The following is a 19,998-nucleotide window of genomic DNA, read 5'->3' as shown; positions in this document are numbered from 1 at the left end:
CCTAAGACCTTTGCATACAGCATAGTCACCGCCTCTTGGCTCCTGAGCCAGTCCTGACCAGAAGAGGATATTTATTAGCAATGTCCCATCCATTCCCAGAGGTCAGTGTGAAGTGAGGTTAGGGGACCCCCGGATCCCACAAGCTTGCTGGGTCTTGCAGCATTCTTGGCATCCTAATCTGCTTTCCTTCCTCTTTCCTGCCATGACTTCAGGAAGCCAGTGAAGAGACTGTTGCAGCAGTTCATATAACAGATGGCAAGAAACTGATGGTGAAGCAGGGGTTGTAAGAAGAAAAAGGAAGGAGTTCATTGAAATATCATCTAAGAGCTAGAATCCAAGGGCTTTTCCCTTAGACTTTCAGAGTGAGAACAATGTCATAAAGATCATCTAGTCGCATGCCCTCTTTTTATATCATGGTGCATGGCACATAATATTCATTGCTGAATAAAGTTGGACTAAGTCCTAGAAATGTATTAACATCACTAGTTATTGGCATACCTACCATAAAAGCATAAAGCTCCCGTCTTCCAAATTTTCCCTTTTTCCAACATGCAATGCTTAGCCTCAGGATGTATAGGACATTACTAAAGCCTTGTCTGAGCTGGGCGTGTTGGCACATGCTTAAAATCCCAGTACTTGAGAGGCTGAGACAGGAGGATAGCGCAAGTTCAAAACCAGTGTCAGCTACTTAGTGAGGCTCTCAGCAACTTAGTGAGACCCTGTTTCCAAATAAAATATAAAATAGGTCTATGAGTGTAGTCCAGAAGTAGAAAGTCTCTGGGTTCCATCCCCAGGACCACACACACACACAAATAGCTTGCCTGAACCTTATTTTAATGCTACGGCTTGATTTGTGTCATTTTTATTTGCAGTGTCATTTATGTTTCACATCAGCATTAGGAAATTAAATTTTTCTGATTAAAGAATTTTATCCTATCTTCATGCCCTCCATAACCTAAGTCTTTGTTTTGTATTTCTACCTAAGTTCATGGGTATGAGCAATAAGGCTCTCTGCCAGACAGATATTTAACATCAGTAGAACCATGGTACAGTCCATTTCCAAAGTGGAATTCTCTTCCAATTGATACCTGCCTTTATAATTTTCACTGTAAAGAGATCACTTGGGAATTTTACAACCTACTTCAAATTATTCTAAAAGAATTAGCTCCTGCCTTTATAACAGGAATAGAAGAAATAGTCTTGAGTTAGAAAATTTCTGAACAATAAGAGTCATAGAACCTTGTAAGGAATCAGAGACCCTGAGAAGACAAGACTTGGACCCACTTATTTTCTTGTTTGTTTATCTCTTGACGTTTTCCACTTGGTAGCAGTGTGGAGAGTTTGCCAAGACCTGCATGTGTGGATGATCTCAGTTCTACCCACCACAACCACACAGTTCAGATCTGCTTCTGTTCATCTGAGCCCTCCACCCTCCACACTTCATTTATATTCCAGAAGAGAAGGCAGAATCCAAGAATGCTTTTATGAAGGACTAATCTCTCTTGCTGGGAAATAGTGCAGTTACTAGAATGAAAATATCTTTCATCTCAAATTTTCATGAGAACAATTGATAAGTAATTTAATAGAATTTAGCAGTTTCTTTTAAAAAAACTTTTAAATTAGGAGTTATTCTTTCTCTTGGGAATCTTTTAATTTTCAGTCCTTACCAGCCAGTTAAAAACTTAATATATGTATTTTTATATATAACTTTATGGTGATGCTTCACCATTTACATAACATTTGCATAAATATCTCTTCCCTCTGGTAAGGTTAGAGCAGCTATTATTTTCTTCTTATAAATGATGAAATTTTATGTTAAATGACTTGCTTAGAGATAGCTAAGAAGAACCAACTCCAATTCTATTTGTATAGCTTCCCTACCATACTGCTTCACTTTGGAGAATAAATTTCACCATGAGCACTTATTGTTCAGGTTTTTTTGTGTGTGTATGTGTGTGGTACTGGGGTTCCTGGAAGCCCTTTTACCTCTGGGCTACACTCCCAGACCTATTTTTATATTTTTATTTGAAAACAGGGTCTCTTAAGCCAGCGAGGCTGGCTTTGAACCTGAGCGATTCTCCTGTCTCTGCCTCCCAAGCTCAGGGATTACAAACGTGCGCCACCACGCCCAGCTATTTTTCAGTTTTAACTGAGGTAATGATGAGTGTATTCCCAAAAAATATGTGTCAAATTTATTATGTATTTGTGATGGTTGTGAAGTACATTGAGAATAAATATTCATTATTAGAATAATATGCATATTATAATAAAAGTATATAGTATTATAAAAACAAATACAGGCTTCATAAAATAAAGTTCAAACAAGTTTTACTAACAGGAAACAAAAATAAGAAAGTTTCAATGTAGAGTGTGTCATTGGTAGGATGGGAATAGTCAGTGAGAATTATTTTCCTTTTATCAAAAATCTTCATGACTTGGTAAAAACAGTTTAGAATCACTAACATAGAGTTTATATATTTAGTTGTGAAATCTTTTTCAGTTTTCCCCTAGTTAAATCTTTCCTTTATTCAGTGAGAATCTCTCCCAAACACACAAAAATTTTCAAAATAGTAATGATACTTTGTGTATATTGTAGAGAAAACTTGGAAGATATAGAACTCTTACAAAAGAATAAAGTCTGAAATGAATTTACAAGTCGCAAACATGAGATGAGAGTGGTTTAGGTAGGAATAATGAAAGAGATCTTTGAAAAGATGAGGGGAAAAATGAATTAGTTGGGATGACGTTAAATATAGAAAGAAAGTAAACTTGAAGATAGGGGAATAGTGTAACTCAAAGAAAAGTCAAGTTGTAAGTTGTGAATAGGAAAAATGCCAGCTCCACAGGACGGTAAATTACTGGGTGGTGAAAACAATAAGTTGGGATGACTGTTGGTAAAGCGTGTCAGACTTTTGGTCTAGAAAGCTTGAACTTAATAAAATAGACTCTGAGAGTTGAGTAGGAAGTAAATTAATGTCGTCTGGTCCAAGGTCGTGTTTAAGGAGAGCAGATAGAATTGGTGAGAGGTGCTGGAAAAGAAGATTCTATAGGGCACCGTAACTCTAAGAATGTAGGAGAAGAGGAACAAGGTATCGGAAATGAACTAAGTATTGTGTGTGTGTGTCTTCCTTTCACTTTATGCCCAGTATTCTCTATCATTACACTACATCAATAAAGTCATATAAAAAGAGGAAAGAGGTATATAAAAATAACCCCTATCTAAATAATGCTTTATGAGTGCCCTATTTTACCCAGCATACTGAAGCTCAACTATCGAATGCTTTCTCTCAATTGTCATAACAGACTGAGAACATAACTTCACACAGTACAACAGTTTTAAGCTTTTTGCTATCTCAACCTCACTCCCTCATTTGCAATTTGAAATCTCTTATTTGGGAATCAGGTGATTGTGAAATTACACCAATGGGAACACCAAGCTTATAAATCATGCCCAATGACAAAATAGGCCTCAGAAAACCAAAAGCCCTAAAACTCTCTGGCCTAAATATTGGTCCACAGTGAATAGTTATAAGAGAGAAAAAATGTAACCTTACAGACCTATGGTAATAAAAATTATGTGCTTATTTTAAGATACTGTCATGTTATTTTATGGAAAATCTTTTCTTTATAAAAGTAAGGGGATTTTCACACATATGATCTCATTCTCATAGTAGCCCTGCAAACAAGTAAACAAGAGAGATATTCTAATTTCCACCTCATAAAAGAAGAAATTGAGAGATAGTGAGATAACGTGACTCCTCTATGACTTTTCTTCTTCAGGAGGCTAGCAGGTTGGAGCTGGAGCCAAATTTCCAAATAACATCCCTTTTTGTGCTCTTCTACTCAGTCTTTCCCAGGGTTGGCACTCTGGAATGATATATACCAGGTGGCTCATATTTTTCTTTCACAACATGTAAATGATATTCATATAGCACAGTCTATAAATACCCGCCCCAATCATTTCTATCTGAACAAGCAAATGTTTCCTTTCATCTCCATCTACAACTGATTTTTAACATGGCACGTTATCTATTTCTTTAAAGTGGGCAGTTGATCACTGTCAAGATGTTAGCTTTAATTTTTCATAACTGACCACCCATCTTTTACAATCAGAAATCTGTATGACTCCGTAAAGATACTGTTTCCACATTCTATATCACTTGCTTGATGGCTTGAATCATGGTCCTGAGTGGAAAACATCCATAAATTCTGAAAGGCAGTCTTCCTAAGAACCACAGATAGTTCCCATCCCATTTCTAAAGAAAGAGATCACATGAAAACAGCATGTATGTCAATATCACAATGAACTACATTATGATGTGAAACTATAAGGCACATCATATAAATCATATAAATGTATAAAAATAAATAAAAAATAACAACAAAGATCCAAAAAGAAAAAAATAATTTAAATAACTATTCTTTACACTTGACAAATAACTTTGAGAGCTTTGAACATTACCCTTAGTTCTCTTTTTACCTATGAAATCCTGTCAGAGGGGAAGATAAAGCATGCAGGGGGTTTGGCAAGTTAGCAACTGTCATTAAAGTTAGGGAGAGCCTTCTAGGAACCTGGCTGCCTCTTTACCTATTACCTCGCTGCTTGGTCCTCTCCTACTCACAAGACCAATATTCCCACGATTGTATTCAAGTCATCCTTCATTATTTCTGTGGTTTGAATATCTTACTAGGACTGCTCTGGTTTTATAAAAGGATAAAAAATAATCACTGAAATAACAAGTGGCCATTGCAAAACAATTTACTGCTTAAAAATCCCTCGACTTGTATGATCTCATAAATTACTTCCCAGGAAACAATAAGTTGATATTCTTCTTCATTACTTTGGAAAGATTTGAGTCACTGAGAATTTAAACCTGTTTTTGGGAATTCACACAGCTAGTAAGTGACTGAAAGTAGTAAATAGCGAACTAGTGAGAGCTAGAACTCAGACCTGGCTGTTGACTACTTGCCCTTTGTGATTGTTGCTACACCAAGCAGGCAGCCTCCTAAACTTTCAGAGAATACCTAATAAAGAATGAATGCGGCAAGGTGTGGTGGTACACACCTGTGATCCTAGCCCTTGGGAGGCTGAGACAGGAGGCTCTTAGGTTTGGGGACAATTTCAGCAACTTAACAAGGCCTTTATAAATAGTGAGATCCTGTTTCAAAACTAAAAACTAAAATAAAATAGGGCTGGGATGTATCTCAGTGGCAGAATGTCCTTGGATTCTATCCCTAGTACCCCAGAGGGGTAGGAATTAGAAGAAAACAGTAAGAGAAGGAAGAGGAGGGGTGGAGGAGGAGGAGAAGAAAAGAAAGAGGGAGGTAGGAAGGAAGGCAGGCAGGCAGAGGGAAAGATGGAGAAAGGGAGGGAAAAGAATAAAGGTGGACATCAAAACTAGCCAATATGAAGCCAGGCGTGGTGTCACATGCTTGTAATCCCAGCATTCGGGAGGCTGAGACAGGAGGATCGCAATTTGCAGACAGCCTCAGCTACTTAGGCCCTCTGCAACTCAGTGAGACCCTGTTTCAAAATAAAGAATACAAAATAGAGCATAGGGTGTAACTCAGAGGTCGAATACCCCTCCATCCCCAGACTCACCCACCCCCACACACAAAAAACTAGCAAATATGTTAAAATAAAAAAGACTCACTAAATAGCTAGATCCGGGAAATGAGATGTACCCAAGAGGAAGTCCAAGTTGTCAAATCATTAATAATCATAAGGAAAGATGCCTAGCCTCACTAGCAATCTGGGAAGTAAAAACTAAAACCATACTCACATCAATTAGATTTGCAGAACTGAAGTCTGAGAATACCAAGTATTTTGGCAGATGAGGAGCAATAATAATTCTGACGCATTTCCAATGGCAGAGTAAATCAAATGCTTCATTTACTATTATCTGTCAAAGCTGAAGCTGCTCATGGCCTATGCACAGTAATTCTATGCCCATATACATAGCTCAGAAAAGCTCACCCATATGTGTACAGAAGCCATGAAAGAGATTCTAACAGAATAATCTTTAATAGCCAAAACTTTTATAAAAACCTGTCTATTAATAGGAGGATGGATAAATGTTCATAAATAGAAGCATAGCCATCAGATAGATACTATATTATAGTGAAAATTAATGAGCTGGAGGCATAGGTATCAGAATAAATCAATATCACAAGTATATTTTAAGGAAAACTACAGAATGCTAAAATGCATACCACTATGAAAGGTTTAAAATATGCAAAGTATTTGGAGAATTATCATCACTTAGGGGGTAAGCTCTATTTAGAAATAATAATTTTGTGGATACCTACATAGGACAGGAAATATAAAGTACATAGAAATAACAAGCCTCAAATGCAGGACAGTGGTTATTTTTGGAAACAGCAGTACACAAATGCAAGAGGAGAGATGTTAGCTGAAGTGGTTTAAACTAATATGAGCAATTTTCTAATCATTCAGTTGAATGGTAGAACAAAGGCATTTATTTCCCTTTGAACCTTTTAAATGTGTAAAACATATTATTATAACAAATAGAAGAAGCAGAAGGAGGAAACGTAATGTTTTAGCTGAATCAGACTTCTCTGGAACTCTGAGATGACCAAAATTAATTAAATATGATGCCAGAGCACCACACTTGTTACCTCTAATGAGAAAGTATGGTGGCAGAGAGGGGACCTAGACCCCTCAGCTCTGAGTCCTGTCAGTGTCCCAGGTGCCACACCGGCACCCTCTCTAAAAGGCCATTGGAAAATCTCTATTCGACCACGTGCATAGGTTGGGATATTTCCTAGAAGCTACTCTAACCTGGATCCCTGATCATGTCTGTTTCACCTCCATCTTAGCATGTTCAAACAGTTCTCTTGCACTTGGGAGAAGGTTAACTCAGCACTGTTAAGGGCCCTTTACTATGTTTTATTCATGGAATACTTTAATTGGTACATGGTAATTACACAGCATAGTGAGGTTCAAAGTAACACACACATACACACACAGCATTTGGTGCGTTTCTCTCCAGACCTTACCCTCTTCTCCTTCATCCCAATACTTGTCAGTGAGTTTGATGGTAATACCTTCATATGTGTATCATTTATCTTTAAATACATTTAATGAGGAAATAATTTTTACACCATATATCTATGAAAGACCATAAAATATTTAACTCTGAAATATTATTTTTAATTATTTTTGGTGCTTGCAATTTGATGAGCAAGAATGTCTCAGAAATAAGTCCCTAGCCATTACCACAATCTATTTTAGAATCATTATCCTGGCAGTTATTGTCCACTGAGGTATTCATTTGACTATCTGTGAGACCACATCTCTTTAACACCTTATATACTCCTCATCATAGTCAGGCACAATCACAATTTGCAAGATTAGTTTTCAAGTATCATGGTTTGTGAGGATAAAAATGCCAATCCAGTACCAAAAAAATTCTCCAAAAAAAAAAGACTGCAGCAATTCATACATAACTGAAATGTTGAAACAATTATCTCAAACAACCATGTCTTTCTGCATTTTAAGAAGAAAAACGTGGTTTTTTTCTGAATATATTTTATAATGAGTAATGTGTATTCAAGACATTTCTAATATATTAAAGTTAGCTCGTAACCCATAGACCTCTGCAAATTTGTACTAATTTGTTGGAGAAAGAAGACAAATGTCTTTGCTGAACATATCATTGTTGAAAATGATTAACAGAAATATCAATTTATCTAATATTAGAGGATGAGCCTACAGCAGCTTCCTGAATGCCAGTGTCCCAAGTCCCTCCCATCCTAATTTTACAACAATATTAGTAATGCTCTAAACTTCCCATGTCAGGTTCTTTGTCAAACATGTTTCCTTCCTTATCTCATTTCATTCTTAAAACTTCATGAAAGAGTAACTAGTACTAAAAAATAAACCCATATAGGAGAGCTTTTTCCTTCATCCAAAATTTATGGACATCACTTCTCAATAGTTTGAAAATTCTATTAACTGAATTTCACTGAAAATAGAAATAAATATTTTAAAAAAGAAATATAGAATGTACGTCTCTTCAAGGTATAAACTCTTTTATTTTCACCTTTTCTTTCTGTATATGAAGTTGTTTCTGAATTTCAAGAATAATCAAATAGCATTTTTTTCAGCATTCGATCATTATATTTGTTGGCAGACCTGTTGTAACCTTGAGTCACCTACAGCAAATTTAAGTATTATTCTAATTGATTTTCTCACTGCTTACTCAGCAACAGAGCACCTCTTTCACTAGTCTCATAAATAATTCCATTTCTCTCTGTCCACGTTAATTGAACTTACCTCATGTTGTCAATCTCTCTTTTTCCTTGCAGGTGATGTCATTGTCTATATTAATGAAGTTTGTGTCCTTGGACACACTCATGCAGATGTTGTCAAACTTTTCCAGTCTGTTCCTATTGGTCAGAGTGTCAACCTGGTGTTGTGTCGTGGCTACCCTCTGCCCTTTGATCCTGAAGATCCTGCTAACAGCATGGTGCCGCCCCTTGCAATAATGGAGAGGCCACCTCCAGTGATGGTCAATGGAAGACATAACTATGAAACATATTTGGAATACATTTCTCGGACCTCACAGTCAGTTCCGGATATAACAGATAGGCCACCTCATTCTTTGCACTCCATGCCAGCTGACGGTCAGCTAGACGGCACGTATCCACCACCTGTCCATGACGACAATGTGTCTATGGCTTCATCTGGGGCCACCCAAGCTGAACTTATGACCTTAACCATTGTGAAAGGTGCCCAGGGCTTTGGCTTCACTATTGCCGACAGCCCTACAGGACAGCGGGTGAAACAAATACTTGACATTCAGGGATGCCCTGGCCTGTGTGAAGGCGACCTCATTGTTGAGATCAACCAGCAGAATGTACAGAACCTGAGCCATACAGAAGTAGTGGATATCCTTAAGGACTGCCCCATTGGAAGCGAGACTTCTTTGATTATCCATCGAGGAGGTAAGACAAACACTACCTCAGCAATACGGTATTTGAGTAAGAAGGTGGGACACTTTATAATAGTATCTTTAAAAGGAAGGTTTCTGTAGAGTGGAAGGAAATCATGATTTTTTTTAAAAAAAAAGGTAAAAAAGTTGAGAAAAGATAAACATAGGAAGCTGTCTTTTTTAATTTTGAGAATTTATCTTTTTCTAGTTATATTAAACATAATAATAGTGCTTTCAGTCTTCTCAACATATTGATATGAACTTGGTGGATAAAGATTGAATCTCCAACTATATATGTGCTTCATTTCAAAAGTTCATTAGGGGAAACATACCAAGTGCTGTATGCTTGTAGGTTTCTATCACGCTGTACCTCACTGCTATGTATAATTACAGTGCACCAATAAATGTACAAAAGATTTTTAAATAATAAAAAGTACATTCGAGTATCAGTCATAGAGAAGGCATTCTAGTTGTCCATTGGTTTGAGTGAGAAACCTGTTTTTCAATGGAAGAAACACTTTAAATTATGCTTAGGAGTCGGGCGTGGTGGTGCATGCTTGTGATCCCAGCACTTGGGAGGCTGAGACAGGAGGATCACACAGGTTCGAAGCCAGCCTCAGCTACTGAGTGAGGCTCTCAGCAATTTAGTGAGATCCTGTTTCCCAATAAAGTATAAAATAGGCCTGGGAGTACAGCCGAGAGGTAGAAAAGCCCCTGGATTCCACCCCCAGTACAAATAAATAAATTAATTAATTATGCTTAGGATTCCAGGATGGCAAATGGAAGCCTGTTTAACTCTTACCAATCCTAAGTGTTTGTCTCAAAAATTGGGAGCTTGTTGCTGATTAAAAGAAAAGAAAGAAAAAATCTTTCCAGAGTCCTGAAGAGGGTTGTCCAGGCCATGTCTTTGACTCCTCTGGGATACTGCTATAGATAATGTTGCTAAAGTGACAGTTTATCTTCATGCCCCAGCAATGATTATGCACAGTGCCTCCCATGTCCTGGGAAGAAAATGATGGGATAGGGCAAGGTTGAAATACTGAGCTGAAAGTTCTTCACGATGTATAGAAATTGGGACAGTGACGTGTGGCAGGAGCTCCGAGCCCTGGGTGTCTCTTTGTGGTGATGCTTCCTGTATTCAGTGGCCCACTACATGTAGGTGCTCACAACGTGTCTGTGAGTCTGTTAGACTTAGCATGGATGGCTCGGAAGGAACAATACTGTGAGGCACTTACGCGTAAAGAACACATGTATGGCCGGGTGTGGTGGCGCACGCTTGTAATCCCAGCGTTTGGGAGGCTGAGACCTGGAGGATCGCGGTTCGCGGACAGCCTCAGCTACTTAGTGAGGCCCTCTGCAACTCAGTGAGACCCGGTTTCAAAATAAAGAATAAAAATAGGACAGGGGGTGTAGCTCGGAGGTCAAATGCCCCTGGGTTCCATCCCCAGACCCGCCAAAAAAAAAAAAAGAACACACATATGGCAAACATATGTGATCAACTCTTCAGAGCATTCAACACGGCATGAGAACCCAGTCACTTAAAGTGCCAAAGAGTCAAAGCTGAAAGAAGCGCCATTTATGATTTATTTGCTCTTCCCTGCAGGTATTTCCCTCTCAATGACATATTGCACTGTTGATTCTCCAAATACTGCACATCTGTGAGCAACAGTGTATAAACTATCCTGTGCCTACATTAAAAGAGGAAACTAATATGATAGCAAAATAATCTCACAGTTGACCTTCTTAAGGCATTGTTATAAAATAGCACTTGAATTTTGCTAATTAAATGTTGACAGTGGGTTTTAATTTCTCCCATTGCTTGTTTAAGACTAAAACAAAGATTCCTAATTAAGTAGCCATATGTTCATGGTGTTCAACTGCAAATCAAATTTGGGGAACAGGTTCTTGATATTAAAAGATATAACTGAGAAGAATGATGGTTTATAAATAAAATTTGATGCATTTTTTAAAATAATAGCTTCTTTTTAAAGCATGGCATAGAAGGAAATTATTTTGAAATCCTTTATTTCTGTTATTGATATTTGTGCCTTTCTGAAAACAGTTTTCAGGTGCCCATTTTCAGCTAGACTTCCCTATTCTGGTTCACCTTCTCTCTCCCAACCCCCTCATTTGATTTGCATTTTGTTTCTATTTGGTGTGAGTGACTTGCTGTATTTCTTGGCTATAGTAGAATTGCAGAGCGTGGTGCCTTGTGATGCTTAAAGTCACAAACCTCCTGAGTTTCCCCAAATTGCCACCATTTGTACTCCTCTCTCTGAAATAAATAGGAACTGATAACATGTTTTTGGGGGGAGATTCACTTTATCTTATTACAGGCTACTCAGGGGTGCCTGTGACCTCATTTAAACAAGCATAGATCTTCAAGAATAGGCTTGCAAGCCTGGGTGAGCTTATACCAGAACCATGGCTTATTTGTTAACTACATAGTCATATTTTATCTATAAATAATGTGCATTATAATATTTAAGCAAATAATGTCAAAAGCATACAATGAAAATTAATTACTGAAAGTAATCACGTATTTTTATTATTTTCCCAGAGGCAAACATGGGCTTTTATTTATATACTTCCCGATAGTTTATGCTCTACTTGAACATATATGAGTAGATAGGGTATATTTGAAATATATAGGATTATATTTTACATACATATGTCTAGTTTTAAAATGTCTGGATTATGAGGATGTATGTAAGATTTTTAATATATGCCATATGGTATAATTAACATAGCACTAAATTCACCAATTGTAAGTATGTACTTTCATTAAGTTTTGCTAAGGCAATATTGTGAAACAAGTACCATAATCCTTGGATCATCCATCACCCTGAGTTCCTTCATTCCCTTTATCATGTCTCCCCTCTCCTACCTCCAGCCCCAGGTAGCCACTGATCTGCTTTCTGGATAGTTCTTCCTTTCTGGAATATTTTTGTAAATTGGATCGTAGAGCATATAGTATTTTACATAGCATAGTGCTTTTGAGAATAATCCAAAACAAGTGTCAACAAGTGCTTGTATGAATAGTTTGTTTCTTTTTTAAGGTCTAATTTTTTTTTATTTTTATTGGTGCACTGTAGTCATACATCTTAATGTTTGTTTCTTTTTATCATCCTACTTTCATTTCTTTTATTCCATGATATAGGCTCTTTTTTTTGTCCATTCACCAGTGAGTGGATGTTTGAGTTGTTCCCACCTTTATGCATTTATGAATGTTTCTGTGAACATTTGGATACAAGTGTTTGCTTATACATATGTTTTCATTTTTTATTGGATAGATATGTAGGAATGATGATACTGGATTATATGAAAACTACGTAATTAAGTTGTTGTGTAATCCTCAGAATTTTCCTCAAACTGACTATACCACTCTTTATTACCACCAGTATCATATGACGTTTCCAACTTCTGCCATTTCTCACATTTGCTAAAATGAGTCTTTTTTAGTATAGTCATTCTAGTGAGTGTGTACTAATGTATTTTTGTGGCTTTAATTTACATTTCTTTCATCTTCTTACATATTTTCATGTGTTTACTAGCATTCGTGTATCTTCTTTGGAAACATATCTAAATGTTTTTCCCATTTGTATATTAGATTATTTGTCGCCTTAACTCATTTTGTCCCATTGTCCAAAATGTGGAAGAACTTTAAAAACTTAAACTGACCAACAGTATACCAGTTTGTATAACTTTAAAATAATATTTGAATATTTATTATGATCACAGAATTGAAAATTTAGGACTTAATGGGTTGGATTATAAAAGCTCTTTACATATTCAGAGTAAAAATCTTTTTAAAGATGGCCTATTTGAAAATAGTTTCTCCAGGTATGTGGTTTTATCTTCATTTTCTTATTGTGCCCTTTGAAGCATAAAAGCTTTAAATTTTCATAAAGTGAGATTTATTTGGTTTTTCTTATATGGACCATTCTTATGGTGTTTAATCTCCACTTAACGCAAAGTCACAAAGATATTGCTATGTTTTCTTCTGGAAGTTTTAGCCCTTCTGTTTAGACCTATAAATTAATTTAAGGTAATTTTTTATTATAGTGTGAAGTAAGGATCTAAGCTAAATTTTGCATGTGTGTCCAATGTTCTTGGATCATTTGCTGGGAAAAAAAATCATTATTTCCCATTGAACTGTCTTGGCACCTTTGACAAAAATAAATAACAGAAGTGGGAAGGTTTGTTTTTAGGAACTCTGTTCTGTTTCATTTATCTGTATATCTATTCATATGTTAATACCATACTTCCTAGATTATCATAGCTTTAAGTTATTCTTAAAAATCAGAAAGCATGAATCTTTCAACTTTTCTCTCTGTTTTTCAAATAATTTTGGCTATTCTCAGTCCTTTGAATTTTCATATACATAGAAAATGCAAGATTAGCTTTTAATTTATAAATTAAAGGATTGCTGAGATTTTGGCATTGTGTCGAATCTATAGAACATTTTCCCAACTTAACATTAAACCTTTCAGTTCATATATGTATCTTCATTTAGTTGGATCTCCTTAAATGCCTTTCAGCAATGGTTTGTAGGATTCAATGTACATGTTTTGTACTTTTGATAAATTTATTTCTGGGCATTTTATTCTTTTTTATATTATTGTACACAGAAATATTTTTATATCATTTTTAGATTATTCATTGCTAATGCAATGACTTGATTTTTGTTTCTGATCTTGTGTATTGCAACTTTACTAAACTCACTTTTTAGTGTGGAGGCTTCTTATAGATTCCATAATATTTTCTACATAGTTATTATGCCATCTAGCAATACACTTTTATTTTCTCCTTTTCAATTCATATGCCTTTAATTTCTTTTCCTTGCCTTATTATATTAGTTAGAACTTTCAGTATGATGTTGAATAACAAGACATAAGAAAAGACATTCTTACTTTGTCTTCTTGTCATTTTGGGGGGAAAATATTAGTCTTAGATTAGTAAGTATGGTTTTAGGTGTAAGGTTTTTATATGCTCTTTATCAAGTTGAGAAAGTTTCCTTCTATTCTTAGTTTAATGAGACTTTTAACAACCAAAGGGTTTTTTTGTTTGTTTGTTTGTTTTTTGGGGGGAGTGGTACTGGGGTTCCTGGAAGCCCTTCTCCCTCCGGGCTACACTCCCAGACCTATTTTTATACTTTTTTATTTGGAAACAGGGTCTCTTAAGCCAGCGTGACTGGATTTGAACCTGCGTGATCCGCCTGTCTCCACCTCCCAAGCACTGGGATTACAAGGGTACGCCATCACGCCCCGCCACAACCAAAGGGTTTTGAATTTTATCAAATGCTTTTCCTGCATCCGTTGAGATGATCATATAGTTTTGGTTTTTCAATCTGTTAAAATAGTGTATTACATAAAATAATTTTTAGATATTGAACGAATTTGGGCATATCTGGGATAACCACACTTGATCATGGTATAAATTTCTTTTTATATGTTGCTGAATTTTTCTTTCTTATAGTTTGTTAATGATTTTAAAGCCTGTTTAGGGGGAAATTGTTCTTCATTTTCTTTTCATGAAATATCTTTGGCATTGGTGTTGGGATAATAGTGACCTCAGAAAATGATTTGGAAAGCAACATTCCCTTCTGTTTTCTGAAGGCGTTTGTATAAGGTTCATATTATTCCTTTCTTAAGAATTTGATAGAAATCTTCAGTGAAGCCATCTAGACTAGGCTTTTTATGTTTGATGATTTTTTAATTGTTGACACAATTTATTTTCTTGGTTTTGCTCTCTTCCAATCTTCTATTTCTTCATGAAACAATTCTGCAATTTATGTAACTCTAGACATTTTTTAATTTACCAAAGTTGTTCAATTTGTTAGCGTGATATTTTAAATAAACTTTTATGGGATTCTTTTTTTTCAGTATTTTCCACTGTAGTCTTTATAACTCCATCTTTCCTACTTTGTGTTTGATCTACTTTCTGTCTTTTTGAAGTAGATGCTTAGATCAATAATTTTTTCTCTCTCTCTTTCACTCTCTTCCTCCCTCCCTCCTCCTTTCATAAGAGCATTTAAAGCTATAAATCTTACTCTAAGCACTTTCTTACCTGACCTCCATAAATTTTGAAATGCCACATTTTCCTTTTTCACTTAGTTTAAGATACTTTATTATTTTCTTCATACTTTCTTTGGATCATAAATTACTTTAAAGTATGTTGTTTATTTTGCAAAACATTTGTAATGTCTCAGTTGTTTTTCTGTTGTTTTTTAATAATTTTATTGTGAAAAATATGTTTTATATAATTTTAAATCTTTTAAATGTATTGAGACATGAATAACACATTCTCTTGCTTTTTTAAAGTGTTTTATATATTATTTTAGAAACATGTCTCATTATTTTTAATTCTTAATCAGATGTCCATTAATAGATATTTTTGTCACTTTCAGTTGTTTTCTTTTATAAAAAATGTTGTATTTTTATAATCATTTCTCTACAAAAGAATTGATCTATAGTATGAATTCATTCTTTCTTTTCCTCAACAAATACTTCTTAAATGCTCACTATGTGACAGGCACTTTTTAATACCAGAGATAAAACAATAAACAAAACCAACCATATTCTTTTTTTAATGAAGCTGACATTCTTTTGAAGGAGACAAATACAAAATAAATAACAACACTAGTATGTCCTTTCTTTGTTGCATTAACATCTATCCCCCATTTGTCTTAAATATTAATTTAATAGTGAGTTACTGAATTTTTTTCTTATATTTTTTCCATTTCATTTCATGGAATTTGCAGACATAGATTCATGCCACATACAATCAGTAAACTCTTTGCCTCCTGTTTTTCTTACTGGACTGCTGTTTTCTGAATAATATTAAAAGTGACAATATGGAAATGTCTGTCTTATTCGTGAATTAAATGGAAACAGAATTAAATGGAAAAATGTAAATTTTACAATAATGACTTTTCAGTTAAGATTATTTACCACCCTAAGGAAACACTCCTCAACTCCCATCTCAATAAGAATCTTTATCAAAAATAGATAATAAATTCTATCAAAGCTTTTGGCATCTATGGATAATAAATTCCATTAAGAAATTGATTAGTATTGAACTGTCCTTTCATTTCTAGAATAAGCTACATATGATCCCTAGCATGCTTATAATGTGCTCCTAAATTCTCCTTAATATATATATATATATATATATATATATATATATATGAATCAACATTAATACATGAAACTAACAGGAAGTTTTCACTCATAATTTCCCAAGATCTATATGGCAAATCTGATAAGCAACTCTCCTCCATGCAGTGTCTCAGGGAACCAGACTTCTCTCTGATGACTCTCCTTCACCTATGACCTTAGTGTCCCTCACTGGCTACTCCCTAATCAGCTCACAGCTAACATGAGAATAAGAAAAGCATTAGTGACCAGTGCTTAAAAGGATATATATCACTTCCTCTCACATTTCATTAGTGAGAACTCTGATCTAGCTCTCATTAGCTATAAAAGACTGGGAAATGTAGTATCTCTGTGAATACTATATGGAATGAGAAAAATGGTTTCAAGTCACACATGTACTAGACATTCTGCACCTGATAGCCTTCCTATGCTGTCCATACATTGATCTGCATATCAGAGACATACAACTGGTTATGTCAAATCAAGAGGTAAAATCTTTTGTGTGTGTACTGTGATTTATTTTAGGGTTTTGAACTACTCTAAAGCCTCTGGTATATGTATTAAATTTCAAAAAAGTGTCTTCATGTTTTTCTTTCCAACTTTCATGGAGAAAAAAATTTAGACTTTAGACTCTTAGACTTGGCCAAAGTCCATTGAACATGTGTCTAGGAAGAAGGATGGGCAACTTAGGGCTCAGATGTAAGAAATCAAATCCATATTAGTAACAGGATACCCCATCCTAAGCAGGGAAACACCATGGATCTCAAAGGACATATATCAAATGGAGAAATATGACTCTTAGGGTGAGAGCTGGGATACTGGGAATGCTTGTAGAGTCATTATCACACTGCTTAAAAAGAGCAGAAACAATGCTCAAACCTGAGTCTTTTGACAATATTAGTAAGTTTTTTTATGTCAGTTTCCACAACTTTTTATAGAAAAAAAAACCATTGACAGTCTACTTTGCTCTGCAGGATTTTCTCATCCAGTTAATAAATACTTGTCAAAGACTTACTGTGTGCCTAGCACTGGCCTAGGTTTTGAGACTTTGACAGTAATCAAAACAAAGTTCCTGCCTGAAGCAGCTTACTTCCTAGGAGAAATTAGACCAAAAAAACAATGAACTGCATGCTAGGAAGAGGATGTGTTAACTCTGAGAAACAGGATCAGAGAGAGAGGGTAGTGGTCAAAGAAGACAATTCTCTTTTAGAAAGAGTGGGAAGGGAATGTAGCAGATGTATAGGTATCCAAGGAAGAGTATGGAAGGCAGGCCGGAGGCCCTGAGACAAGGCTGTGTTTGATGTAGACAAGTTAACAGCAAAAGGCTAACGTGGCTGAAAGTAAGTAGGGAAGAGTTGAAACGGTAGATGAGATCACAGAGATTGGTGAAAGGAGGCAAAAAGTATAGTCTGCTGTAGCCATGCCCTATAGACAGACTTCAGTTTTCATTTTTGAATGAGCTGATTAGCTGTGGACAAAAGAATGTTATAAAGGCCAACTTTCACAGTAGCCCATATGAGACATGAACAAAGCTTGGAGAAGATGGAGTGAAGGTGGTGGGAAGTGAATGGTGAATATATTTCAAAAGAAGAGCCACAGGCTTCACTATTGGACAGGATGGGAGGTAGAAAAGAAGGAGAGAAATCAATGCCTGGGAGTTTTCGACCTAAGCAACTAAGAGAACAGTTGCCCTTTATTGCTAGGAGGGGTCTGACAGGTGGAAATGGTCATGGAGGGAGAGTCAAGAATCCAGTTAGGAGCATGTCGAGCTTGAGATGCCTCTTAGCTATTCAAGTAGAGATGGCTAGCATGTGGAGGTAATGAAAGCTGGAGACTAAAAGAAACCATCTAAAGTGAGTACAAACATGAAGGAAGCCCTCTGAGGACTGAAGACTTTCAAACATCAGGAGAGGGACTAACAAAAGGCCATTAAAAAGGATGACTTGTGAAAAGGAGAAGAATGAAAAGAGGGGTCCCTGCAGACTTATGAAGAAAAATATTTCTAGGTGGAAGATGGGCACAATTGTGTTAAGTGCTGAATAAAATTGGACTGTGGATGTAGAACTGAACTTGAAAACAGGATCAAACATGTTAACATGACCATTCTAGTAAATTGAAAATAATACTGGAAATTTTTTTTTTCAGTTGGCTAATCGATGAGAAGTCTTAGTGTTTTACTTGCTTAACAGCAAAGCCTCATTTGCATTTGAATCTGTAGTATGCATTTATTTGCATGAGCTGTGGTTTTATATAGACATGGGGCAGGGAGAGTTATACTTTCTGTCTTCATCTTTGTCTTGGAATCTCCTTACCTTCTGCCATTCAACCCAAGTGAGATCAACTACTTTTGACCAAAGAACCAACATTCTTGTTTGTGCCAATGCCTAAGTTAGACATTGACTGAGATTATGCTTTGCAGTAGAATCCAAAAGAATATATACCAAAGTATATTATTATACTTAATAATATTTTATGCCTCATTTTATTTAGAGCTTGGGGAGATTTGGAGCTTGATTGAATCGAGGACACTCTTGGAGACAAGTTAGTTTTCAATTGACCCTTTATCATAAAGTTCAAATACCATACAAATAAAAATTTTAAAGTTGCAATTTCTCTTTAACTCAAAAGCCACCCTGCTACACACACACACACACACACACACACACACACACACACAGAGTAAGTGTGGTTAATATAGTATTTTCTCCTACTTGAAAATATATCTGTCGGCCATTTCTAGGTATAAGTGAAAGAATAGATGGCAGAAGTGTTTTATAGATGGTAAACTTCTTTTCAATATAATACTTGAGACCCTAGCCAAAGCAACAAGGCAAGAAAGGAAATCAAAGAAGTACAAATAGGAAAGAAGAACTCAAATTTCACTATTTGCAGATTACATGATACTATACCTAGAAGACCCAACAAACTCAACCAAAAGACTCATAGAACTGATCAACAAATTCAGAAATGTATCTGGATACAAAATCAATCTTTAAAAATCAGAAGCTTTTCTGTACACCAACCATAAATCCACTGAAAAAGAAATTCAGAAAACACTTCCACTCAGGATCTCCCACAAAAAAATAAAATATTTAGGAATAAACTTAACCAAGGAGGTAAAAGATTTCTAAAAAGAAAATTATAAAACATTTTTAAAAAGAAATCAAAGAAGATCTTAGAAGATGGAAAGATCTTCCATGTTCAAGGATAGGCAGAATAAATGTCATCAAAATGGCCATACTTCCAAAAGTGATCTACAGATTCAATGCAATACCCATTAAATTACCAAGATCATTTCTCACATAGAAAAATCAGTCCTTAAATTCATTTGGAACAACAAAAAAACCCAGAATAGCCAAAGTAGTTCTCAGCAACAAAAACCATGCAGGAGGAATCACAATACCTGACTTTAAAATATACTGCAAAACCATTGTAATAAAATCAACATGGTACTGGCAAAAAAACATACATAAACCAATGGAGCAAAATAGAAGACCCAGAAACAAATCTGCACACTTACAGCCAATTGATTTTTGACAAAGGGGCCAAAAACATACACTGGTAAAAAGACAGCCTATTCAACAAATGGTGTTGACAAAGCTGGTTAGCCATATGCAAAAAATTGGAAATTACTCCCACTTTCTCACCCTGCACAAGAGTCAATTCAAGATGGATCAAAGACTTAAAATTAGACCAGAGACCTTAAGGCTCCTTGAAGAGGGAATCAGCCCAACACTGCAACACATAAGCACAGATAAAAACTTTCTCAACAAGACCCCAAAGGCACAACAAACTAAAAAGCAAATCAATACATAGGATTGCATAAAAATGAAGAGCCTCCATTCAGCAAAGAAAACTCTCAAGAACCTCATTTGAGAGCCAAC

At 35.7% G+C, this 19,998-nt stretch overlaps 1 protein-coding gene across 4 annotated transcripts in view; it reads left to right on the top strand.

The window, feature by feature from the left end:
* Positions 1-19,998, top strand: part of MAGI2 (membrane associated guanylate kinase, WW and PDZ domain containing 2) — a gene marked incomplete at both ends in the record, with an annotated part of 1,509,512 nt that overhangs the window by 1,227,282 nt on the left and 262,232 nt on the right. For all 4 annotated transcript variants that reach the window (XM_080701938.1, XM_080701937.1, XM_080701939.1 and 1 more), the window contains one exon: positions 8,332-8,970. In XM_080701938.1, coding sequence (XP_080558064.1) covers positions 8,332-8,970 — 639 coding nt within the window. The remainder of the gene's footprint in view (positions 1-8,331; positions 8,971-19,998) is intronic.

Source organism: Muscardinus avellanarius (assembly GCF_963383645.1).
Source record: "Muscardinus avellanarius genome assembly, chromosome: 9".
Classification (NCBI taxonomy): domain Eukaryota; kingdom Metazoa; phylum Chordata; class Mammalia; order Rodentia; family Gliridae; genus Muscardinus; species Muscardinus avellanarius.
Note: the sequence above shows the minus strand (reverse complement) of the source record. Positions and strands in the feature narration are given on the sequence as shown.